Here is a 24,803-nt window from a genome sequence, read left to right as displayed (position 1 = left end):
GATAAGAATTTACGCCATCGGCACGTAGATCTCACTGGCTCAAGGCGCATCTCGAGACTATCTCGAAGCAGGGTCGAGTCGATTCAACCAGCCACTTGCCACCCCGGTGTCTAGATCACGGCGGTTTGGCGCTGGTCGTTGAAAGCTGAGTTTGGTTGGCCGAAATCGATCAGTGTCTGTCATCCGGACAAGGTTCCGAGGCTAGGACGATTCAGGCTTAGTGTCCGAACACGACCTGGTCCCGAAACTCTAATCCGGGCTGCCACGAGAACCCGAAAGGCCGGGAGGCCAAAGGAGATATGAGCCATGCAGCGACCATGCCAATGGTGCTTCAACAACACAACGCGCTGCCACTATGGGAAGAGAAAAACGTAAGCGCTGGAAGGCTGAGATTGAGGGTGTTAGAAATCTATGGGGGTGAACACGCAATCAAGGCGCTGGCTGCGTCGAGGATTTATTTTCGACGATGATCTTCGAAAGGCTGCAGTGTTTCTCCAGCGTTTTCTTCTTATCCGTCGTTATATAAAGTCTCTGCTTCGCGAGGACGTTCATTCATCCTGATTCTCCATATCACTTTCAGCTCCAACCTCAATCTGTCCGCTGCACCATTGAACGCATTTCTCTCGCCATGGCAGACGACGGAGAGTTCCATGACTTCTACAAATATACTCCATCCAAGGCAGCCGCATCGGTATTTATCGTTCTGTTTCTGCTGACATCGACCTTTCATGTTTTTCAACTTGCGAAGCCACGAGTGTGGTTCTTTATCCCGATCGTGGTTGGCGGCGTTTGTAAGTACTTCATCGACCTAGCATTCGATTGACTTTTAACACTCTGTTTCTAGTTGAGATAGTGGGATATACCGCTCGCATTGTCTCAAGCACCGAAGCCCCACTGTTCAAGGACACTCCATACATTATCCAGACGTTGTTTCTGCTCCTCGCTCCAGCTCTTTTTGCTGCTTCGGTATACATGCTTCTGGGCCGCTTGATAGCGGCTCTTCACGCCGACCATTTTGCTATCGTAAGGCGAACATGGATGACCAAGATCTTTGTGACGGGCGATATTTTGTCTTTTGTGGTCCAAGGAATGGGTGAGTAAACGCCAAAGTGAGAGGTAACTTTGGCTAAGTTGCAACTAGGTGGCGGTATCATGGCCAGCGGAACTCCTTCCAATCTCTCTCTCGGCCAAAAAATCATTATTGGCGGCTTGGTAATCCAGCTGCTTTTCTTCGGCTTCTTTATTTTCGCTTCCATCATATTCCATCGTCGAATGACCGCAAATCCAACGACGGAGTCTATGTCATTGTGCTTCTCATGGCACAAACATCTCTTCGCGCTTTATATCGCCTCCGCTCTTATCATGACGCGATCTATATTCAGGGTAATTGAATATATACAGGGAGCTGATGGAGAGCTCTTGAGCAATGAGGTGTACTTATATGTTTTCGACGCTGCCCTGATGCTGATACTCATGGTTTTGTTAAATGTTGTACATCCACGAGAAATCGCAGAGGTTCTTAACGGTGATAAAGGGCTAAACTTCGGTGATTTAGAAATGCGACGCGGTGGAAGCAGGCGAAACAGGCTCGGCGGGACTGGCTCCGAGCAGAACGAGGCCAATGGTAGCGTCTCTGTCGTCGACACAGCATACGCGAGGCATGCCATTGCTACCAGGGATTTTGCCTAAAGCACGAGACAGCACATATGATAGATTCCTTGGCATGCGAATTTGGCTGGCCGCCTCATGACGTTTCGATTAGATAGCACTATGGGTGAGATTTGAAGATATGCATATGATGAAATATTTAGCGGATTTCTCTGTACTTAAGATAAATGTCGAGAGGTGTTTTGCCTTTGTCATGAAGCTTTTTGCCTGCATGCCATCACCTATCTAAGCAAGTCAGCATGTAGTCTCTGTATCGCGTGCAAAGTCACCACGTACTGAGCTTTTAAGAAATATGCAAGCATATATTCGAACAGGCTTTTGCAACCGGTGACATGTAATCAACTGTGAATCCAAGCAATATATATCTCTGGGTTTCGTAGTGACATGCTCAGCAGATTCGAAATCTGGAAGGGGTGGGGGCTAGCCCAACCACTTCCATCGGCCACGATATTGTATATCTCCAGTTCTGGGGCAGATTCTCGAATATTGCGTTGATAACTTGAACGCTCCACCCTTCCGCCCACCAACGAGCAGGCGCATTGTAGAGAATCACACAGAAGTGAGCTAATATGATTAAGGAGACCGAATCTCTGCATCTCAAGTACGATAAGAAAGGGTCTGAAAATATCATGGGGAATCTCAGTGCCATCGACCAATCCTTGCGTTTGGTCTGGGCCATGACAAATGAGTCCCACAGCTGATCGATGGCTTTTTGATAGACTGGGTTTAAGGTAGATTCGGTAGAATTCAAAGCTAGAACATGTAGACAGTGTTGCTCCATAAGCTCAAGGGCCATGGAAGTTTCTACGGGAAGATACCGGCGATCCGTAATTTGCGGTCCGCGTTGTAACAGGATTCCGAGTGGGCTTTTCTCGAGTATATGCCATGATCGGCGTATGGTTGCCATGGCCTTTCTAAGGAGAATGAAAATATCCAAAAGCTCATCGACCGGATTTTCAAGCCTCTTGCGTCGACTGGAAAATTGGGCCGACCCAAAGGCGAAGAATATGCTCAAATTCGAGAAGGCGAACACGGCACTGGTATTCGATTTCGTCATCGTAGGAACGGTGGATCGGAATATTGTCACTGCAGCGTTATAGTGCCTTTGTGCAGCCTCCTTGTAAGAAAGTGCGGGAAGATTTTTGGAGGTCCATAGGTGGTTGATATGCAGAGCCGATACGGCAAGGATAAGATGCATCAGGAATTGCTGAGACCGGGCTTCCCGAGGAATGTCAACCTCCCAGACAGGCTTGTATATGTCGTAGTCGATGAACGAGAGGAATGTGACTGTGGTGTAGTGGTACATCAATTCAAGGTCTTCTACAGGATCCGGATTGCTAGGGTATAGAAGGCGTAAGTCAACCGGAACCTGATCATCCAAAGATCGCACGGGCTGCTGCCCCAAACCCTGTACAATGCTGGTTGAAGCGTGTGTTTCAGGAGCAGGCGATGGAGCGGAGTGTGACTTGGGCGCGCACTGGGATTCAAAACTGCACTGCGTCTTGCGATGGCGGCAGTTGCGGCAACGGGGGCCTTGTTCGTCACACTTGAAGTCGTGCCGGTTGTCGGTCAGCGAGGGCGATCAAAAAGCACGGAGAGGCATAACTTAAAGCAACCTTCACTTTCCTCCGCTTGCACTGTTGGCAGCCGTTCCGGGATTTCTTCGGAATCCGATAGTGCCATGGTCTTTGCTGGACGCTGCTCGGTGGCATTTGCAAATTCCAACCTTTCAAAGCAAACGAGGCCATGTTAAAGGGTATTAAGTCGTCTAAATCAAGCCGGTTCCGCTCAGGATTGGTGGAAGAGAGGGTGAAAATACGGGACGGAAAATTTCAGTTTGAGCGACGACAACGTCCACAAAGAAGGGGAAAAGTCTTCAGGCACAATGGATAAAAATTCCAGCTGCCTGGTGCTGGGCTTGGTTGAGCGCCGGATTGGATGATTGTCGCAGCAGAGTTCGCGGACCATTAACGGCCATGCAGATCAGGAGCTAGCCAGCGAGCACTTACAGCCTTATGTACTACTCCGTACTACGGCGTAATAATCTGTTCGCAGGTGAATGCTGGACAAGAAGCCATATCTCGACGAAGCTGACCAAGCTGCACAATAATTGCCCTAGTCCTGGGGAGGAAGCCTGCTTGTCTGGGAAGCCTTAATTTGACCGGATCGCTACCTAGACAACCGTGATGGGCTGCCCTTGAAGGCATGACCTCTGCTAGTTAGTTAACTAGCCTGCCAACAACGGCTAACCTTCCCCTATCAGCATTTAGCGCCCCGGCCACAAGCGCGAGTATGTGGAATTGATTTTGCAAAACCCCATCCCAAGTCCAGGATGACTAATCCGCGAACTGCAACAAGGAGTACCTATGCCGAAGAGAAACACATCATCAGCGTCTTAACTATGTACATCGTTACAAGTTCTCCGTGCCCCGCAATGAGACATCATAAGGCAGCCCCCTTTTGTGAAATCAGCGATAATGAACTGTGACCCCTCCAGTAGCGATCGAGGGAGCAAGGGTGAACGAAACTTCCAGGCCTCCTGGAATTCTAGGGTCTCTAGCGATTCTCAGTGCCTTCGTCTTCTTGACGCAGTCCGCCGCGGCGATGAAGATGCAGTCCAGTGCCTGTTGGATGACGGCGCTAATATCAGAGCCAAAAATATTGATGGCGAAACGGCTCTCCACGATGCAGTCAGGAACGGCTCTCTCTCCATGGTGCAATTGCTTCTCGACAGGGGCGTCGATGCTGAAGTTGCCGATTCAAAGGGAGCCAAGGCCTTGTACATTGCGGCAGAGACTGGCGACCTTGAGTTGGTCGAACTTTTGCTGCGATTCGATGTCGATGTCGAGTCGTTCAATCCGGTGGCTCAAAGCACGGCATTCCACCAGGCCGTTATTTGTGGGCACCCCGCTGTGGCTGGGCTTCTTTTGGCAAAGGGAGCGGACATTGATGCTCTGGTTCGCGATGGACATACACCACTACTCAATGCTGTGATCCGTAACGATTTGCAGGCCGTCGAGTTCTTGCTGCAGAATGGAGCAAATAAGAAGCTACGTGACGATGATGGCCGAAGGATTGAAGACTTTGCAGTCGAAAATCCTGCTATGCTAGCCTTGCTACAATCCGACCAGCTCCTTCAAGGGCCCGCGATTACAGGCCCAAAGACCTCCACAAAGCGACAAATCAGGATACCACCCCTTTCATCTGATCAGCCCAACAAGTTGAAAGCCTGCCAGGGATTTGAAGGCACTATTGTTGATTTTTTCGTGGGCGCAACGGAGCAGAGGATCGAGAAAACGGTGCCGATCTACGAGCTGCTCTATGGCAAAGGGCCTGACTCCATAATGGATCCAGCCAGTCGAGTGGGGATTGACGGACAGCAGCCTATTTTCAGATGGTATCATCTACCCGCCAACAATGTAGGCTCTCCACCCCAGTTTATACACACGATCGGATCTGACTTTATTAGATAGAGTGGGTTCATGTATGGCTTTCTACTCATACTTTGTAATCCTAACCCTATTGAAAGTAGCTAACGTAAGGATTCTACCGAAATGTGCGCAGATTTTGGTTAATCGACATTTCAGCAATCGGAGTTCTGGTGCTACGATGCTGGACGAGGAATTTAAGTCCAAGCTTGCATTGTCAAACTCCACTCTTCGACAATATCGTGTTTCAACGAAGCACTGCTCTTTCATGAGGCCGCAATGTCGAGTTGTCAAGGTAGGGAATCTTTATTCGACATTTACAGCCAAGGTCAGTTAACGGACAACGAGCAGTCGAGCCCAGACTCCGATCCAAACGATGAAATAGATAACATTGTGCTATTTGTATGTCTAAAATCTAATTCCCTTGGATACAGCCGCTGATTTACCTGCATATTCCGTTCTTGCATTTTGAAACATCTGAAGGATATCATAAAATGGCCCGGTTTTTAAAGGCTCTAAGCGAGCAATTCATACAGCAAAGTCAGCCCGCACCAAGCCTGTGGCGCCCTTCTAGACAGCCTAAGAAACGGCCCAGAGAAAGAACCCTGGTGCCTTCTCTGTTGGATCCGCTTCAAAATGCTGATCCCAGCGCGAGTGCCATTACATCCTCCGATTCAAGCGCATCGGACTCTACCCAGAGGACATTTACACACACACAGGGAAAGTTACGCTCAGCATTTGAAAATCTAGCCGATGTAATGAGACGAGGGTTACATCGAGGTCCAAAAACAAAGGCATCATCCTCGGGCCATGAGGATGACATAGAGAAAGGCGATCGCCCTGGAGGCGACACGAAAGGTTTTGCTGAGGCAATTGCATCTTCACAAAGGGATCAATTATTTGGGCCAACCTCGTCTTCGAATGAGAAGCTGACTGCTGAAAATGAGGCTGCGACGGTTATCTCCAATGCTGAGAGCACTAAAGCCTCAAAGATGGCTGGTAATGACCGTGGAAAGACTGGGAACTCTGTATCTCCGAGCGAAAAGCCAAGTGCTGCAAACAACACAGCCAAAACGGCCATCTCAAATGTTAGGAGCTCCAAAAACTCACAAATGGTTGATAGTAACAGTGAAAAACTTGCGAATTCCCTCTCCCTGAGTGAAAAGCCAGGCTCCGAAGGCGAGAGAGCTGAAACAGTGAGCTTGAATATTGAGAGTACGAAAACTTCGCCAATGGTTGATAATACTAGCGGGAGTCTTGGAAGGTCCCCACCTCCGACGGTACCGGCGGTGGAGGAAAACACAGAAGGTTCTGTTGCTAGTCAGCAAAACCCAAGTCAGCGAAGCGGCCGGTCGTTCTGGGGTTTGAGCACTGACGACGTGGATAACCTCAACTTTAGAGCCGAAGAAACCGCTTTTCGAACAAGAAATGGTGGAGACCAGACAGCGGACTTGATGAATATTGACGAACATCTCGTCAAAGGATACTTCTCGCCCAGTAATCCTGGTGATTCACCTCTCCAACTGAGGAGAACCCTCGATCAATACTTCTACACTCATCTTGCACACATGTCAGAAAGGAATACTGGCGGACAAGTGATCCAAAGGTATACGCAGGAGCACTTCTCTGAGCCTAAGATGTGGATGGTAGACCAATTATGGCTTTGGATACTCAATAATGGTACATGATTATCCTGAACAGCTGATTACATGCTCACCGGGTTGTAGATACCATCATTAGCTGCTGCCCGCAACGGTGGGATATCTTCTCCAGCAGCCTTTCTCACATGACTGGAACATTATTCGAGCCGTTTCCCGATCAGTCAGGACTTGAAAATCCAACGGTTACCACGCATCGAAACTCGTCGCTCGTGCCTACTTCCATCGAGCTTGCTCAGGGCAAACCCAAGGACAAAAGCAAAAACGAAGGCAACGTCGTATTAGGGTGGATGGCCGGTAAGCAGTCTAAGTTAACCCGAAAGGCAGCTATTCAGCGGAAAGACAAGGAACGGGGCCAGTTTTTCCCTACTAGTAGTCGTGATCATTTAGAGACTGTTTTTGAGCCCTACAGCCCTCGCTCATCTTCCGAGGAAAATCGACAACGTCGGGCATTCCTCCGGAAAGATCCTTTAAATGTCCATCAAACGATACTCAAGCACCTACAAAGTCGAGCACGAGACCCTATTACATCAGTCTATGCACTTGCAACCTTGATTGCGGACACTTGCATAGAATTATTTGACGAGTACCGAGTTCCAGATGAATTCCAATTCTTCGACTTCTTTGAGCGATCTATTGGCGATGTGGTAAGCGTGGTAATGCCTCGTAATCGCCTGTAAGGGACCTACTAAAAGCGATCGCAGATAGACCAAGAAACGCAATGTTTTCAAAGTTTTGCGAAGAGCCTTAATAATAAATCTCCGCGCGAGACAGATGCCGTATTTAGCATAACTAAAGAAGCCACATTATTGGCTGAGATTAAAGATATTAGCGATGAGCTTGGAATATTGAAAATGGTTCTCCATGACCAGCAGGAGCCCAGAGAAATCCTCGCTCAGACCATTGCTCGGCACAGGACGAAAGACACAAATGTGAACGATAAAACCAATGGTTCGCCGTGGGCACGGAATACAGTTCTAGGGAGCCATCTATCTAGGATTAAACTGATGGAAAGTCTAGCAGAAAGGTCTTACCAAGCAGTAAGACTACCTGGGAATCTATTTTACTACCTATACTAATACCGATAGCTTTACAACCTGCTTGACCTGAAACAAAAGCAAGCCAACGCCCTAGAGGCACTGTCGTCTCGCAAACAGGCCGAAAACACTTTTGCTCAGGCTGAAGCGACCCAGAGCCTCACAGAAGAGAGCCTAAAATTGGCCCAGTATACCCATGATCAATCGCGTGAAGCTACAAGACAAGGCAGGACAGTTTTACTCTTCACAGTGGTAACAATTATATTTGTAAGAAACATGCATTTGCCATGCTTCATTGAAAGGGACTGACAAAACACAGCTTCCGTTATCGTTCATCTCTGCTTTCTTTGCAATCAACATTGACGTATTTCCGTGGACCAGCAGTGGACGGCTTCCCCTGGACTACATCCTAAAATACTTGTGTAAGAATTCTATCGCGGGCACGGATTTTCTGTGTCCAGCAAAATGACTAACAGAATGGTGGATTGACTAGTCGGCATATCGAGTGCTGTATCTATACCCTTCATTCTCATCGCATTCAACCAGGATAGGATTGCGCAATGGTTAAAATATGCTCGAGGCGTAGCCGCCGCGGGCTGGGCATTCCTTCTAGCGGCTATGGTGGCAATCCTTGCAGTCATCTGGACACAAAGTTTAGCGACAGGTATAAAGGCTGCTGTGACGATTGTTATCATTTGCGCCATTTTGGTGGTTCTCATTGTTTACACTTGGCATCGGCTCTTTGGTTCAATGCTAAATTTTACATCCTCTTCTGATGTGTCATCGCGAAGTTTATTGTCAAAAGGTAAGTACTTCAACTAGTCAGGTTTATATCTAAGGGGGAAATATATATCCACTAATCTTTTTCTTTTTCTTTTTTCTTTTTTCGTGATAAACAACAAAACATACTTTAATATATTGAGAGTAGCAGGAAGACCTTAGCCATACCCATCTGTTATTCATCAGTAAGCCTTTGCAAAATTTTAATACTCAAGTGCATGCTAATAATTCCAAGAGTGGCTAAACCCACTGCGACCAAAGAACCCCACCCAAGAACCATTGCAGCGACCCCGATGTTTCCAGTAACAGTGCCATATGATAGGATCTCGACCATTGTCACACCAGCAGAGCTTGATATATGTTGCCAGAAGGCAGATAGCAGAGCAAGGAGTGAGGTAATGGGCGTGAGTACCATAAGAACTTTCACAAGACGTGCTGGTGGAAAAGGCTTGATGTATTGATCTTCCTCATCAGGATCCTCCAGCCAGTTGGGAAACACCGCCAAAATGAGAATACAAACCAGTAAAAGTGGTATCGATGCAAATCTATGCAAATAAAATTAGCGAGTAAAGAACGACACCCAGCTTGGTCAGGACATACATAAATCCATTGAAGACAAGCTTGTCCTTGAATGTTTTGGCAGTCCATATCAGATTCAATGGATCATTGTGTGATGAATTGCCCGCTCTGCTTTTGACAAGGGAGGCGAGTGCTTCTGCGCTCCGGGCGCAAATCCAGAGGTCGGTGGCCTGCTTCAAACACATTCCCAGGTATCCAGTTCGAACCTCTAGGGATGGGTAAGAAGCATTCGTGCCCACCACATGTGAAATTGTGGACGCCATGTTCTCATTAACTTGTGTTGGATCGAGGTACGATGTGCCATTGTTCCCCACAGTGTTATACGAGAGTGAGAGAAGATAGACGTTACTGAGGTCAGTGCTTGTACAGCCGGCAACCAGTATTGCTGAGAATGACAACTTCATCAACTCCAACCCCAAGCTTGTATGAGATGTGGAGTGACCTACATGCGAAGATGATCGGGAATATGGTGATCCCCATTAACACATGGTGATAGCCAACAAGGTGAAGGAAACGAACCCCTCCTGTACTGCAACATTAACTACATCACCCTCAGACTAATAGGATATATGATAGTCCATACCACTCTTCCTTATAGAGACCATTTTGGATTAGCTGGCTGAAATTGGTATTTCATATGAAGTCCGGTTCAAAAATAAAGCGAAAAAAAAAAAAAAAAAAAAGAAGGAAATTGAAGAGAAGGCTGAAGATAGTGGGGTAAGTACACGGGGCCGGCTTGGATAGGCTCGTCCATCATGAAGCTAATGCAGCAGAATGACAGGAGTTAACAAAGTACTCTGTAAACAAGGGATAATTTTGCGTGCGGAGTTGAGAAGCCCGCCCATGTTCCTTGTGTTTATCCAAGTACAGAGTGCTGTCCCGTTCAAAGTTAAGTAGTGCAATGGGTGTGGTGCTCTATCCTCACCCATCCTCATCATTCTCACTCTGCCTCACTCATTTCAATCACCCTATCTCCCCACCAGCTATCTGCCTTCTTAAAATATTGTTAACTTAGTCAAGTTTATATGAGGGCTCAATTCTTTCTGAATTAGATGTATGTAATCCGATGCTTAATATCTTTTTTTTTTTGTTCGCATTCTGTTCGCAGCAGTGGCGAAGAAAGGGGGGAAATGCACCTCCAGGAGACTATTATTATCTTAGGGAGAGGTCGCCATCCTTGGTGGCTTCGCCTAAAAAGAGACTTCTCACGGCTCCTAATTGGAGTGCAGTATGTTCCGACATGTGCTTTAATTCTGTGGTAGAAATCGACTAGCGGCTTCTCAAGAAACACAGGTCTTCCAAAGAAGTAGGCTCTGAAAGAAAGAATGGGCATCGGTACAACCCAGACTTTGACGGTGATGATATCATGGCATGAAAGTCATTGTCGGTTCCATGGACGTGGTAATGAAGGTACAGATTGTCTAGAAGTGAGCGGGCGCTTTGGCGACTCTGCCCATGGTGAAGCTCAAGCCCAGTTCCCTCATCACTATCAGAGCTAAAATCAAATTCATAGCTCGAACCTGGGTCCTCCACTGCATATTCATTGATGAAGCCATTTTTAAAAAAAGATTCACGTATTTGACGAATACGTGGCACCTGTATTTCGATGGCAACAAGTGAGAACATATAGGGGAGATTCTCGCCAACTTAGATCCGCGATGAACTTCACGGGTACAATCTTTGGCAGTATATCCCTTCCGGGCACATTAGCAAGAAGGGCATCATCGTCAAGATTCTCCGGCAAACTCGAGCGAGGATGAACCATCAGGAGGACTTTAGTCCGTCGCCTACTGGGTGACTGGGTAAAAGCTTCCCAGCCCCCGAACTTTGGTATTTCCATCAACGTATCTGACAGTGATATACGAAAACGGGCGTTTAAGCCAAGATATTGCTCGTGTAGTGATAAGAGATAGAGAGCTCCCAAGTTTTTGGGGAAAATAGAGGATGACTCGGCTGTGGGAAAAGACGGCAGCGTTGAATATGGCAGATTACTCCGGGGAAGAATGAAGTATGTCCTTTCCAACTGCATCTAACACTGCTGCGCAAGAAATGTGCAAAAAAACATGGAGTCAGTACATATACAAAGGGTTACTCTATGCTTGTTTGTTTGCTCGGACTACTGGTAGTGTAGCTCTGATAGTAACCATGGCTGAAGTTTGCTTCAATATACTCCGTAGTTATCATAAGAAGCCAGGCTTAGGAAGTCTACAAAGAAGCTAGACCCGATTTTAATACGAGTGCCCGCAGTGAAGCTTCTTGATTTGTCTTTCAAGGGCATTTGATACAACCCATATACGTTGACGATATCTAGGTCTTCAAGATATACGAAATCTTGGGTATCTCTCTTTCTTTTCCGTCTCGTTTTGAGATGTGGGTAACTTGTAGGTGTAACAAGTCATCACAGCCTGACGTTGATTCAAAATGTGATCCAGGTTCTTATAATATATAGATCTGCCAATCAGGGTATATTAAATATATAGCCAGAAGATGTGGTCACAGCAGGGGCATAGGTCATAATGGATGCAAAAGGCTGGATCCAATTCACCAAGACAGCTAAAAATACCTGACAGACAGCGTTCACTGCATCTTCACGTGTTGGGCAACAGCTCTCAATATAAACTAGGAGCAAATAAATTGATCAGCCTTGCTTAGAACTCAGGGCCCAAGCAAACACTTACTTTTGACTTTAGGTTCTGTGCCGGAACCCCGGAGCGTAAACCTAAGGCCTTTATCGGACCAAATCGTAATCATTTGCGAGGCCGAGTCAACAGGCAAGTTCGAGACATTGTTTGGCGTTCCTGTGTCAAAGCCTTTAGTGGCATCTCGCCATCTGAGAACTGGAAAGCCGCCTATGCAGCTGCGTTTGTCTTCGGGGAGATTTCGGATACTATCAAAGAGAGTCGCGCTAATACTAGGATCTGGGGAGACAAAGTAGGTATTAAGTGTCTCATGATAGCCGTAGGTCTGGTATAAATGCTGCAGCCTGCTGAAAGGGGTAAAACCTTGCTTTCTCCACCGTGCCTGGGCAGTGAGAAAGACCATGGCTGCTGTTAGTCCATCTTTATCGTAGGATACATTACAAAACATATAACCTAAAGCTTCCTCAAAGGCAAATGGAACATTATATCCCTCTGATTCAAGATCCTTGGCGACATTGCCGAGCCACTTAAATCCAGTTAGGGTTTCCTGAAAGTGGAATCCTTCTATCTTTGCCATTTTAGCCAGCATGTTACTAGAAACAGCGGTGCATAGCATTGCTATGGGCTTTTCTTGTTCTTGGTGTTTCCACTGATCTAATAGGTGGGAGGCTAGAAGAACTCCAACTTGGTCTCCCGTAAATTTGAACCACGTCTCGCTATTTACCGTTAGGCTTGTGGGCAAAATAGAGAAATGGTGAGAGATAAATGGGAAAAGGGGGAAGGGGGGTTTGGGTAAACATACCCTACTTTTTCAGCAACTGCAAATCGGTCAGCATCAGGGTCATTCGCAATAACAATATCGATTTTTAGATCATCTGCCGTTTTCATGGCAAGATCTAGCGCGCCAGCCTCCTCTGGGTTCGGAAAACGAACCGTTGGGAAGTCTGGGTCCGGATCCCGTTGTTCACTCACAACGGTCATCCCTTGAATGCTTAGCACTTCACAAAGTTCCGACATCATGGAGTAGCCAACGCCATGGAGAGGAGTGTATACGAAGCGTCCCGGTGAAGCCGACAGGTCAGCTGTGGAGGCCTCGTTATCGTTAGTCAAGGATCAAAAGGTTAAACGACGGTATATACCTACCACAAAGGCACAGACATCGTCACAATAAGCCTTCTGGAGTTCTTTAAAGGCGTCTGTACATGAATAGTGACTGTCGCTGCTATCCCAAGCACCCGTCCAGGGTTCAAGGTTATGCGATATGAAATCTCGAATATGAGCATCGATGGGTGAGTTTATTTGAGCACCGTTCGCAGAATAACTTGAGGACATTAGCCTGTAATTCTGCAGATAGACAGCCTACATTCTAACATTTTGTAGCCTGTAAACGACAATTAATCAATATATTAGCCGTGATGATCAGAGGGATGGAGTGCTTACCGTTGTCTTGGGCAGGATTCTATCCAGCAGATCAGCTCAGACGAAAGCACGGCAATGTCTGGAAAGTACTTACATGACTAGCGGTAATCACTATTCCCGCAATCGCTTTCTTGAACGGGACTGCATAAGCGACCAGAGGGGTGGGAACGGGGTTGTTGAAACACCACACGTGGATACCCTCTGCTCTGAAGGCGTTGGCGGCTAGTATAGCAAACTTTCCCGAGTTGTGTCGACCATCTCGTCCGATGACAACGGATAGAGGACCCAAGGTTTGGGGGAGCGCTTTGAGATACTTGCCCAGACCTTGAGAAGCCTGAATGACTGTAAGGCAATTCATATATGAAAACCCGGCCTGCATGCGGCCACGCAAGCCTGCAGTGCCAAATTGGATACCTGGGTATACTGGGTTAGCATTATTGATCTGGAGGTGCAGATAAAATGGAGTAGAGCGAGATCTAAGGTCTCTGAGAACTACTACATACGTTTTCGTAGGCGTTTTTCAAGTTCCGGGAGATTGTGGGAGTCGTGGAGATTCTTGATTTCCTCCCTAGTTTGCGGGTCCTACGGGCTCTGAGCTCAAGAGTCCAAAGCAAGAATGAGGTTACAAAGCATTAGGATGCCTACCTGGTCCCAATCTAACCATCTCTGAACCAGTGTCTCTAGTGGTTCCTGTGCTCCGGTTGGAGTTAGCCCACGCTGTATGCCATTGCTGACGAAAAAGTTGACTTAAAAGGCAGACAAAAATTGGTACTGACCATCGTGTTATCCATATATGAATTACAATAGTTGGTTTAGTTATTAGCTGTGACGGCCACGCTTTGGTTCCTGGAGGTGAGGGGATGATGCTTTGTCTCAGGCTCTCAGACCGTCGTCTATCCTGAGGATCGCTCCAGCAAGCTGCGTCATGGTTGCTCCCGCAGCGCCCGCCGGAGAGGCTCGGAATATGGTTTTCCCGAGTTAGCGCGGTCCACCATGACGTCATGCTGGTTTTTTTTGTTACGGTCGAAAGTTATTCCGTTCCGCAACTGCATGTGAACCTTAAGGGGTTCCAGGTATTCCGTACTCCGTACTCTCTATGGAGGGCAGAGCAAGAAGGAGTTAAATTAAAATTGGAGAGTCGGTGGAAGTTTTAGGATAACTTAAGCTTGGCTCGAGTTTTGCCCAATTTAAAGACTCGCCAAAATTACTGGGTTTGTCATACAATGTGGAATGGCTTGGCGAGATTCCTCTGCGCCAACTTGTCAGGGTGTGCCTTCGGGGGGTGACTTATCTCCAGCAGAGGTTCAAACGGCTGGCCAACTCTATCTTGGGCCTGATGTAGAGAAGTAACTATGGAGTATTTTTCCGCTTTGAGAATGCTTCGCTTCCATTAAATATAAGGTGATATCTCGCGATTGAAGGCGAAACTCGGGCTGGTGATGCTTTGTGGCGTGACCGCAACGGAGCAGGCGACAAGTTGAGAATTTGGATAACCCATTTTCGTAAAAGTTCAAGCACTGAAAGATATTCTTAGGGAAGAAGAATGGTCGTGGCTCCATGCTCCGTAGTGAGGAACAATATCTGTTCGCTGGACGTTGTGAAAGGGGTCGCCACTGTAGAACCACAGATGGTCGCGATCCTTGGGGCTGGTTCCTGTGCCTGCGCTAACAAATTCCCTGCACCACGGTCCACTGTCGGGACTTCAAAATTTCCAGGAGACTTCCCGGGCGGAGCCAGCCATCCAGGAGTGAGGTGATCGCGATTTTAGTGGGTCGAGGGCGGCCAAGAGAAACGGTCTCAGTGCGTCCATTGCCGGCCGTTCCACCACAACGTCCTCGATGCTGCATGCGCTGATCATCTGATGTTCCGCGTCTCCTCTCGCAGCTGGCAACCCTGATCAACAGCCCATAACAACACCGGAAAAGGAGAAGGAGACATCACTTGGCCGTCTGAAGAATCTTCATGGAGACACTCGCTTGAATTACCCCGGATTGCTTGCTTGCTGTTCACACACGGCTGTTCGATCACTAGTAAGCTCATGACCAATGTTCAGAAGCTGAGAGGGGCCATGGTTCACCCGTCAACTGCGCGCGTGCTACAATCTCGGGAAGATGCTGTACTGTCCCGACGAGAGATAGAAGGTCTGATTGCCAGGGGGAGGCATATCCTTATTTACGAAGGCACAGTGCTGAAAGTTGATGCGTGGTTGAAATTCCATCCTGGCGGAGAAAAGGCAATCCAACACATGGTTGGTCGAGATGCCACGGACGAAATCAATGCGTGAGATCGACCTTGATGCCCTTTTTTTTTTCTTTTCTTTTCTTTTCTTTTTTTTTTTTTTTGCTTGAGCTGACGGTTGGATTATCAGATTACATTCTCTTGAGGCTCGCCAACGGATGAAGTCGTACCAAATCGGTCGAATTGAAGGACAATGGAAGAATTTCCTCCCACCGATTCAAGGAGGTATATTTCGCCTCGAGGGTATAGATGAGATGATCCCCGACGACGTCGACGATTCCCACTCATCGGCTCAAGAAAGCTCGTCGCCTCCATCCCCTTTGTTCGAAGCAGTCGACCGTCAAACGCTGAGAAGTCGACAATCGAGCGCGACTTCAATCTCATCTGTTGCCTCAACTCCGCCATCACCCGGCCCTAAGGCACATTTTGAACCAAAGCCTTTCTTCCTCGATGCACGAACTCAAGAAGAGATAGTCCTTGATGTCGCAAAATACCCCTCTGTCAACTCCGAAACCCAAAACAACATCGTGGAGAAATATCGGCAGCTGAACCAGCGGATTCAAGCCGAGGGATTGTACAATTGTAATTATTTCGCCTATTTCGTGGAATTTTGCCGATACAGCCTTCTGTTCTCTCTATTTGTTTTCTTCCTACGCCGTGGATGGTACGCTACTTCTGCGTTCTTTCTTGGATGCTTGTGGCACCAACTAGTTTTCACTGCCCATGATGCCGGCCACATGGGCATTACCCATAATTTTCATGTCGACACTGTAATAGGGATAATAGTTGCGGATTACATCGGCGGCCTTAGCCTTGGATGGTGGAAACGTAATCATAACGTCCACCATATCGTTACCAACTCCCCGGAACACGATCCTGATATCGAGCACATGCCCTTTTTCGCCATCTCGCATCGATTTTTTAGCAATCTCCGAAGCACGTATTACGAACGTATCATGGAGTATGACTTGTTCGCACAGTTTCTGATCCGCTATCAGCACTACCTTTATTATCCTATTTTACTATTCGGCCGTTTCAATCTTTATCGTCTCAGCTGGGAATACCTCTTACTTCGCCAAGCTCCCAGACGAGGCCCAGCCTGGTGGCACCTCTGGTTCGAAGTCGTCGGCCAGGTCTTTTTCTGGGCCTGGTATGGGTATGGAGTGGTGTATCTCAACATCCCAGACTGGCGCAACCGCCTCGTGTTCATTTTGGTGAGCCACATGGTGCAAGGGCCGCTACACGTTCAGATTACGCTGTCTCATTTCGCAATGTCCACTGCCGACTTGGGTGTTCACGAGTCGTTCCCTCAAAAGATGCTTCGGACCACCATGGACGTGGACTGCCCTACCTGGCTGGATTTCTTCCACGGGGGCCTCCAATTTCAGGTTATCCACCACCTGTACCCCCGTATCCCGCGTCACAATCTCCGCAGTGCTCAGAACTTGGTGAAAGATTTTTGCAAGGATGTGGACATCCCGTATGCGATATTCACGTTTTACGATGGGAATAAGGAGGTTATTGGACGGCTGAGCGATATTGCGAAACAGGCGCGGATATTCGCAGAGTGTCAGAAGAGCGTCGCGCAACAGGGTATATTTTCGGACCATCATCATCACCACTAGTGGCACGTGTCACTTTTTGTGGCATGATTCAATGACATGTTATTAGACTCTCGGTGCTTTTTGTTTCGTCCCTCGTTTCCATGCACCTTTTCTCTTACGTCACGGATGGTTATAAATTTTGTAAATTCTCGCTTGACCAAGTTCATGGATATTCTGGACACATGTGGACCCATTCAACCATAGATGTGTGTTGCTTGTCTAGCCTCGACGCATGATAAAGATAGAAAAATGATTTTAGACATATGCAGCTGTGGTCTCAGTGGAGCTTTTGCGCAGCTCTTTTATATACTCCCGTAAATGCAAGTGGTACTCCGCATAAATATATACGACCTCAAAAATTTTGAACCCCATCCCAAACCCTATAAACCTCCTCTAGCGACCTTGCGGGCTCGTTGGTCTTTACGACTATGGTTCGCTCGTGATGATTTATTGGCATCTTTCCTTCTTCTCGCCACTGCGGTATCGTGATCTCCAGACGGACCAGCAACACCTGCCCCAGCATCACCTCGACTACCGCGCCCACCACGTCCAGCGCGTCCCCTGCTTCTTCCTTGGGCTCTGCCGCCACCACGCGGCCAGCCAGCAGTGTCACCGGCCTTACTGCCTTCCACTCTCGAATTTTCAGCATCATGATCTTCCCCATCTCCATCTTCCGCACGTGGCTTCCGGTAAGAAGTCGATGGAAGATCGGGCTGATCGTGTCCAGAAAGACCGGCCGAAAGCACGTAATCATGTTCCATTCTCGCCATACGCTTTGGATCACGAGATAGCATGACTGCCCAGCCCTCAATGCTTTCATCTGTCATTCCCGTTTCCTTTCGCAAAGATATCCGCTGCTGCGACCGACGCGTCGCCGCATCACGCTTGAATGCTTCCGGGATTGATTTGTATAGGCTGAATAAAGTAGACTCGGTGTCTTCTCGAAGCCCGCTACGTAGTCTTTGCGTTGCTTCAACGTCTGGGTCGATTCCAGTGCCTGGGGCCATTGAATCAACGGTTCCACCGACGTCGGCAACATCATAAGTATCATCATGTTCGTCGTCGTCAGAGTCAAACGCAGCAAGAGCTGAGAGAATGGCAGCCTTGTTGACTGAGTGGCCGGATCTATCTGCCAGGATATCATCCGCAGTCAAGTCAGCGTTTGTGCGACCAAAGTGGAGCTTGGATGGAGCTATGGCCAAACGGTCGAATTCATCGTTGTCAAAGACGTTTCTCCGAGTGAACGACGTCGCGGGTGGAGGTGTTGATTGAGGTGCGAGTTCTGTAATAACCTCTGGGATGTGAAGTTGATCCGAATGGTCGAGAACCTTCAGGTTAGCAGGCAGAGAATCTTCCACAAGATGTGAGACGACGGTTTCGACATTATCGGAGTAGTAATCAAGTAGCTTAACCACGTATCCAGAACCCAAGTCTGGAAAAAGATCTTGGATTTGCGTCACGAGGGACACCTTATGAATGTGGAACTCATTTACGTCGTCAGCTTCAGTTCTGCGCTGCTTTCCTTTGTTTTCTTTGACCCGGCGCCGGCGGATGGGATGCATCCCACGACAAACTTTACTGTATGAAAACAAGGAGGATAATAGCTTGTCAGCACGTTTTTGCGGGCTTTCTGAACACAATCGATCCATCCGCTTTAGTAAATTAGTACTGCAGACAAGGTCTGACAACAGATTTGGATCTTTCGGAGATCCTGCACCATCCACCCTAGCGGAGGCCTTCAAATTGAAGAGCTGATCCAAAAGCAGCGATACTGCTGGAGGAGACGTAATCATTAATGATGATAGCGCCACGTATATATTCGCAACTATAGCATCCTGTAAAGATTTGTCTTTCTGGGTTTGGTACGCCTCAAACATCGCGTCAATATAATCGGATCCCGTCATCAGAACGTAACCAACTTCTGGAAGAGAAAATGCCAACAACGTTAAAGATCGTAAATCACCAAGTACATTTGCATCTTTCCCAGGAGCACTTTGGGAAAGCTGTTGCATCAAATTTGTCTTGCCCTTCTCAATGCTGAGAGTCAAGTTTTTGGAAGCCTTTTGCCATACATTTCTTAAAACGGTCTTAAGGGCGGAGCTGCAATTGTAGGCACTGCAAAAGGCTCCCAAGAACTGCCAGTCGAGAACATGCTCTGGCACATAGAGTAATAACCGTCGTGCCAGAAGGAAACATAGGCGTCGTAAGGTGCTGGCATTTGGTCCCGGCAATGACGTAGGGAAGTTAAAAAATGAGGATAGAAATGATTTAGCTTGGGTATCTTTGGAAGCAAGCGTTTCGAAATCTCCCTCGGAAACCCTTAGACGAAACTCAACAGAGACAATCCAAGCATCGAGACATGACGCCCAGTCCTCGCTTGGAATACATTCTTGTACATTTGGAGGCGGAACGGGTGCAAGTGGAGGGAATTTAGCCTCCGTCATGAGGAAAGCTTGACAATGTTGCAACGGAAAAGAAGGAATCACTTAAAAAGTAATGAACTCGCAATTAGGGCAAATCCGAGAAGACAGGTAAGTCGATCAATCAAGGCTGCCTCTCCGCCTAGTTGATGAGGAGAACTCAGTGTCGATGCCTGCATGAAGACGAACGAACTTGATAGAGTCGGGATGAGTCAGCAATATGATCTAACTAGTCCGAATACGGCTAGATAAGTGTAGGCGAATGCCAAGAGTTCACACTCCACAAAGCCATTTCGGCCAAAAACGACGAAGGCGACGGCGAGCGCATCTCGACAACCCTGAATCTGCTATCCAGCCTGTCATCACCTTACCGAACAAACCGTTCAGGTCTTGACCGGCACTGCGTCTTGTGCAATACACCTGTACGGGCCCCCTGATACCATCCTCTGAAGCAATACCCCGTCGCAATTACTAACGTTCCTCCCTTAGCTCAGCCTCAAACCGCAAAGATGTCTTACCAAAAGCCCGAGAAGGATTTCGGCGAAGGCCCAGTATGTGAAAACATATACCTATATTCTGCCAGCTAGGATTCTGCCACACACAAACCTTTGAGAAACGCATCGGCCCTAACATCACGGTCTTGGCAGAAAATCCACAAGATCCGTATTACCTTGACCTCCCGCAAGGTTGCTTCCCTCGAGAAAGTCTGCCAGGAGCTCATTGAGCGTGCCCGCTCCAAGTCGCTCCACGTCAAGGGCCCCGTCAGACTTCCCACCAAGACTCTCACCATCTCCACTCGCAAAACTCCTTGCGGTGAGGGTAGCAAGACCTGGGATCGATTCGAGATGCGGATTCACAAGCGCTTGATTGAGTGAGTTTCCGCCCTGCAGATTTGTTTTCGTCTCTCCCTCTGAATCGGATATTAATGGAGTCTTTCTTTTTTCTAGCTTGAACGCCCCTACCGAGACGGTTAAGCAGATCATCATTAACATCGAGGCTGGTGTTGAGGTCGAAGTCACCATCGCCGCATAAGCGACCTAGCGAAGGATAAACCTTGATCGGATGCCCGGAAATCGAGCTCGATCATTATGCCCTGCTTAATGGATGTTATGATACTATGAACTGTATTACAATATCGAAATTAAAACGTTGAGCAGTGTTGAATCGCAGCCTCCTTCAAATCCACTCTGCCCTGTTCTTGGGAAGCAAAAGTAGCTTGAATAAATTGGATGCAGTGTGTATCCAAAAACTAATATACTGTAAACATAACGGTATAAGAATCACATCAGCCCGAAAAAAAATATTGCTTGTCAAAATTTTAGGCCCCTGACCCCCGTATAACTCCTACCTAAAACTCCGTGTCGCTCGAGGACAACTGCGCTGGGGAAAAAAAAAAAAATAAAATAAAATAAAAATAACAAGCGATCAATGGCCACTTAAAGTTCAAAGCTACACCACTCTGGCCTCGGCGGAACAGACGGCATAATCCCGTTCTGAAACGAGCCACTTGCTTTCAAGAATTTATATGCCTCTTGGACCTGGGGCGTATATTCCTCGGCCTTTCCCACTGAACTCCTAAATGACTCCGGGGCTGGAGGGCCTTGTGGAAAGTAAATGTGCACGAACGTTGCCGGGTCGTCTGGGTGTTGGAAGCAAGGTTCATTGTCGATGTATTTAGTTTGCTGGCCCTTCCATGAAATAAGCTTATTTGTCACTGGGTCTCGCCGAGTTTCACCAACAAGTTTGGGTAATGGGTTCAATCTTGTAGAATCCTTTTTAGTCCCAAGAGCCGCTGTTGGAACCGCAGCGGGTAATGAGGCTGATTGGGGTGCTGGCTGTGTTGTTGGGGCCGTCGTAGCAAACCCAGGTGGTTGAGCGAAAGGAGATGCTGTCTGCTGTTGGACTCCGAACCCAGAAGGTTGACCAAATGGATTAGCCGTTGACTGGGGTTGCCCAAATGGAGCCGTGGTCTCCGGCTTTGCGAATGGGGATGGACCCTGAGCTTGGCTTTGCGGTTGTCCGAAACCCTGGCCTTGACTAGTGAGCTGAGTAAAGGGGGAAGCCTCGGTGGTCTGGTTTAAATGACTGGGCTGTGTCGGGCCCTGGGGTACAGGCTGGCCGAATGGGGATACCTGACCAAACCCAGACTGCGTAGATGCTTGCCCGAGTGTAGAAGGCTGGCCAAATGCTGGCTTCCCAAACGCAGATTGTTGCTGTTGTCCTAGCGCGGACGGTTGACCGAATGACGATTGGCCAAACGGTGGCTGCGGAGCTGCTTGGCCGAGTGTAGAGGGCTGACCGAATGCTTGCTTTCCGAACGCGGGTTGTTGCTGTTGTCCCAGTCCGGATGGCTGACCGAAAGCCGACGGAGCACTTGGTGCAGCCTGACCAAATGGCGTCGGTTGACTGAAAGCTGATGGCTGACCCGTACCTGCACCGACACCAAACGTAGGTTGTTGCCCAAGGGCCGCCGCTACATTTCCTGCTGTGATATCAATTCGATTTGGGTGCTGGTTTGCGCCATCGATAATATATCTTATGGCTCCCTCGACGTCAGATAAAATGGTTTGAATCTGGGCTTCAGTGGCTGCATAAAGATTGTTTGCATCTTGAATGGCTTTTTGAGGGTTGCCAGCAGCTGTAGCGGCATAGTGTATAACACGCATTTCCTCGAAGCTTTGCTCCCTTTCGGGACCACCAAAGAGTTGAACTGGCGCATATCTGCCCGGTCCATAAGATGAGAAGATCCAGTTGGGCCTGCCCTTTCCAGGAGTGAGGTCATTCTTGATATCGTCGGGAGTCAAGGAATACCTATTGCTATCGTTTAGAGGATAGAAGCAAATAATGCGAACCTAGGAGCACTCACTTCTTTCGGAGATCTTCTTGAGCGGCTTGACGGGAACCTAACCACATGAGAGTTAATGATAAGGCTCAATTTCATATAAGGGAAAATATGAGGGTTAGACACCAATGCAAAACCAAATGCTTCAGAAAGCTCATTGAATTTCGGAATGGAAATACACAACATAAACAGATTAGATAGAGATCATGTAAGAATAGGGACAGATGACAATAACAAAGGCAGCCCGAATTTAGTTCTGGTGAATTCGTCTCTTGGAGCAAAGCTTGGACACACAGAACAAAGCCAGGGCCTTACCTCCAAAACCACCGGCACCCGATTGGAGAGCACTAAACCGGTTTCCACCAAATGACTTACTTCCAGGGTGCTCATTCTTGCACTGCTCTGGCAAAAAGTTAGCAAGTCCTTGGGACGCTGTTTGGCTTTTGATCAAGGGAGCTATTCCATACCTCCAAACCTGCATCTGCCTTCCTGAAAATATTTACAAACAACCATTACTGAATAGAGAATGAAAATAAAGCACACACAAGGGCTATGAGAAGAGTAGGGGGGATATTTTGATTGTCAACCTGAACATGATCTCGCTCTTTGATACCTCAGAGCTATTTTGTGGTTGATGCCAAGACATGCCCGCGCGATGACGTTTCGGTTTTGAAAGGAGCGCCAGTCCTACTCCGTACATTGAATCCGGATCTATCCCTCTTAATATCTTCCGAATAGAGGCTTGTTATGTGGCCTATGAGTGCTCAATTTGCAGGTAGCAAGTTATAGGAGATACGAGTCACTTTCCAAAGCACAATAATGAAGTGAGAATAGTTAATGTTACACTAGTGGACGTAGCAGAATGCATCAAATATTCTAGGATGCCGAACTTAAATGGGCTTATGACAGTCATTCAATTCAAAAGAGTATCATTCGTATATATCGCGGTGATACCGGGCCCAAACACCAAACTCCATATATACCAATGCTGTATCAGAACATAGCCACGAGCTGTTGGTGGCAGTTTACCAAGTTTCTCGGGCAATCCGCTTGTCAGGAAACACTAGGTTTCAAATTTTTCCTCAGTATGTCCCAGTTCAACCCTTCGATCTTACGCCCACCTAGCGACTCCAAGGCTCCAAGGTTGTCAAGATGACCAGTCGCGACGCGCCGCATCATAACTGTATCTTTCGCGCCGGGGAGATTTTTAGCCTTACCGTGCAGCAGGCAATCCTCAAACCACTCTATCTCGATATCGCTGAATGGCAAATTGACCAACTCCATAGCCTTTTCTGCCCTTTCCTCGCCTGCTTTTGCGGCTAAGACGAAAACAACCAACTGGCCAAAGAGTTCACGTCGAATATCGAGAGGTTGTTTTCGCGTGAAGCAAAAGGCAGTGGAAACCCCGCTCCGACACAACACCGCAAAATAGGCATTCAACACTTCGCTGGTCGCCAATGGCGGGGAAACGGCTACATAGTACGCAGTGGCAAGGTGATCATCTTGTTCGGAAAGGGTTGAGAGGACATAAAGAATTTCGTCGGGAAAGGTAGGGATCAGCGATGGCTCTGTGAGGTAACCCAGTGCGCTCTGCATCCCAAAGAAGATGAGTAAAGACGAGTATGAAGTTGATGATACCAGAAGACTGACCTGAAATTCTAATCGATCCATATACCAGATACCGTCTACAAGTAACTTGTATTTTTGTGGCAGCAAACATCGACGTGCGAATTCAAGGCGGTTGGTTCCATCATCCAGATTCTCACAATCCCTGAGAAGATAGTAGATCACAGATTGCTTGTGGTGATTTGGTGAGCCCGACGCAAGTATTTCCCTGTGAAGTTTGCGGAGAGTTTCAATGGACTTTGGTGGATAGAGCCTTGGTGCTAGAACAACGGTGAGCGTCAAGCTTCCATTGAAAGAACTAGAGTGTTATTGTCACACCTGAATCAATTCCTAATGCCCCGAGAAGGCGATCGATGAAGAGGGTGCTGTAGAGAGCTTTCCGATTCGCGATAATCCGGTCAACGACCTTGGGATTGTAAGGATAATCTCCTTTAAAACCAAACGTGACGTTAAAGTCATCCCAACGGGCCATCGCGACGATGCAGAAAGAGGTCTGATGCGCTTATTACAGGCCTGTCCAGCGCTATCCCAAGAGTCGATGCGAGGCAGCTCCTCAGTCGGCACGCTGCGATTAGCCGTAGTGTAATATTGTCAAGGAGTGTAATAGATTAGTCAGCATGGCGACCCTCGAACGTACGCTGTCGTTACAGAGCCCTGTATATTCTATCCAATGGACTAGTGAGGTATAAAATTACACCGTATAGTTCTTACCAAATAAATATAGCGTGCGCCACAGAAGTGGCTTGCGCTAGCGACCGCCGCTGCTTCGGGTTAAAGATAAACAGCCATCCCAACAACAAACCCTCGCGTCGACATGGAGGGACCATATCCTTCGACATTCCCCGACGATTTAACACAGTAATCC

General features: G+C 47.8%; 11 protein-coding genes across 11 annotated transcripts; 5 read left to right on the top strand and 6 right to left on the bottom strand.

Annotated features, from left to right (window-relative positions):
- Positions 1-628: 628 nt before the first annotated feature.
- Positions 629-1,689, top strand: D8B26_000145 (uncharacterized protein; the record flags this gene model as incomplete). The annotated part of the gene is made up of 3 exons (XM_003067643.2): positions 629-791; positions 845-1,093; positions 1,142-1,689. 3 exons carry the CDS (start codon positions 629-631, stop codon positions 1,687-1,689), a joined length of 960 nt encoding a protein of 319 aa, XP_003067689.2.
- Positions 1,690-2,056: 367 nt separating this feature from the next.
- D8B26_000144 (uncharacterized protein) lies at positions 2,057-3,416 on the bottom strand (the record flags this gene model as incomplete). The annotated part of the gene is made up of 2 exons (XM_003067644.2): positions 2,057-3,214; positions 3,285-3,416. The coding sequence occupies 2 exons, from the start codon at positions 3,414-3,416 to the stop codon at positions 2,057-2,059; spliced, it is 1,290 nt and encodes a 429-aa protein (XP_003067690.1).
- Positions 3,417-4,145: 729 nt separating this feature from the next.
- On the top strand, positions 4,146-5,433 carry D8B26_000143 (uncharacterized protein; the record flags this gene model as incomplete). Its single annotated transcript, XM_003067645.2, has 3 exons — positions 4,146-5,087; positions 5,138-5,152; positions 5,233-5,433. 3 exons carry the CDS (start codon positions 4,146-4,148, stop codon positions 5,431-5,433), a joined length of 1,158 nt encoding a protein of 385 aa, XP_003067691.2.
- Positions 5,434-5,590: 157 nt separating this feature from the next.
- Positions 5,591-8,613, top strand: D8B26_000142 (uncharacterized protein; the record flags this gene model as incomplete). Its single annotated transcript, XM_066123125.1, has 6 exons — positions 5,591-6,776; positions 6,824-7,401; positions 7,459-7,794; positions 7,843-8,043; positions 8,111-8,213; positions 8,285-8,613. 6 exons carry the CDS (start codon positions 5,591-5,593, stop codon positions 8,611-8,613), a joined length of 2,733 nt encoding a protein of 910 aa, XP_065979197.1.
- A 133-nt stretch (positions 8,614-8,746) lies between these two features.
- D8B26_000141 (uncharacterized protein) lies at positions 8,747-9,897 on the bottom strand (the record flags this gene model as incomplete). The annotated part of the gene is made up of 3 exons (XM_003067647.2): positions 9,597-9,897; positions 9,172-9,535; positions 8,747-9,116 (listed from the first exon to the last, which is right to left on the bottom strand). The coding sequence occupies exons 1-3, from the start codon at positions 9,628-9,630 to the stop codon at positions 8,747-8,749; spliced, it is 768 nt and encodes a 255-aa protein (XP_003067693.2). The 5' UTR covers positions 9,631-9,897.
- Positions 9,898-11,608: 1,711 nt separating this feature from the next.
- PGM3 (Phosphoglucomutase-3) lies at positions 11,609-13,150 on the bottom strand (the record flags this gene model as incomplete). The annotated part of the gene is made up of 4 exons (XM_003067648.2): positions 12,933-13,150; positions 12,592-12,881; positions 11,829-12,505; positions 11,609-11,769 (listed from the first exon to the last, which is right to left on the bottom strand). Exons 1-4 carry the CDS (start codon positions 13,119-13,121, stop codon positions 11,609-11,611), a joined length of 1,317 nt encoding a protein of 438 aa, XP_003067694.2. The 5' UTR covers positions 13,122-13,150.
- A 1,923-nt stretch (positions 13,151-15,073) lies between these two features.
- On the top strand, positions 15,074-18,076 carry D8B26_000139 (uncharacterized protein). Its single transcript, XM_003067649.2, has 2 exons — positions 15,074-15,488; positions 15,577-18,076. Exons 1-2 carry the CDS (start codon positions 15,247-15,249, stop codon positions 17,069-17,071), a joined length of 1,737 nt encoding a protein of 578 aa, XP_003067695.2. The 5' UTR covers positions 15,074-15,246; the 3' UTR covers positions 17,072-18,076.
- On the bottom strand, positions 17,431-19,494 carry D8B26_000138 (uncharacterized protein; the record flags this gene model as incomplete). Its single annotated transcript, XM_003067650.2, has 1 exon — positions 17,431-19,494. The coding sequence occupies one exon, from the start codon at positions 19,492-19,494 to the stop codon at positions 17,431-17,433; it is 2,064 nt and encodes a 687-aa protein (XP_003067696.2).
- Positions 19,495-19,774: 280 nt separating this feature from the next.
- Positions 19,775-20,682, top strand: RPS20 (40S ribosomal protein uS10). Its single transcript, XM_003067651.2, has 4 exons — positions 19,775-19,892; positions 19,960-20,021; positions 20,118-20,341; positions 20,418-20,682. The coding sequence occupies exons 2-4, from the start codon at positions 19,980-19,982 to the stop codon at positions 20,500-20,502; spliced, it is 351 nt and encodes a 116-aa protein (XP_003067697.1). The 5' UTR covers positions 19,775-19,892; positions 19,960-19,979; the 3' UTR covers positions 20,503-20,682.
- A 164-nt stretch (positions 20,683-20,846) lies between these two features.
- D8B26_000136 (uncharacterized protein) lies at positions 20,847-22,856 on the bottom strand. The gene is made up of 4 exons (XM_066123124.1): positions 22,780-22,856; positions 22,628-22,714; positions 22,337-22,373; positions 20,847-22,281 (listed from the first exon to the last, which is right to left on the bottom strand). Exons 1-4 carry the CDS (start codon positions 22,823-22,825, stop codon positions 20,907-20,909), a joined length of 1,545 nt encoding a protein of 514 aa, XP_065979196.1. The 5' UTR covers positions 22,826-22,856; the 3' UTR covers positions 20,847-20,906.
- Positions 22,857-23,159: 303 nt separating this feature from the next.
- D8B26_000135 (uncharacterized protein) lies at positions 23,160-24,495 on the bottom strand. The gene is made up of 3 exons (XM_003067653.2): positions 24,257-24,495; positions 23,963-24,198; positions 23,160-23,902 (listed from the first exon to the last, which is right to left on the bottom strand). Exons 1-3 carry the CDS (start codon positions 24,408-24,410, stop codon positions 23,366-23,368), a joined length of 927 nt encoding a protein of 308 aa, XP_003067699.1. The 5' UTR covers positions 24,411-24,495; the 3' UTR covers positions 23,160-23,365.
- Between the last annotated feature and the right edge of the window lie 308 nt (positions 24,496-24,803).

The sequence above is a fragment of the Coccidioides posadasii genome, chromosome 1 (genome assembly GCF_018416015.2).
Source record: "Coccidioides posadasii str. Silveira chromosome 1, complete sequence".
NCBI classification, from domain to species: domain Eukaryota; kingdom Fungi; phylum Ascomycota; class Eurotiomycetes; order Onygenales; family Onygenaceae; genus Coccidioides; species Coccidioides posadasii.
This window is presented reverse-complemented; position numbering and strand designations above follow the sequence as displayed.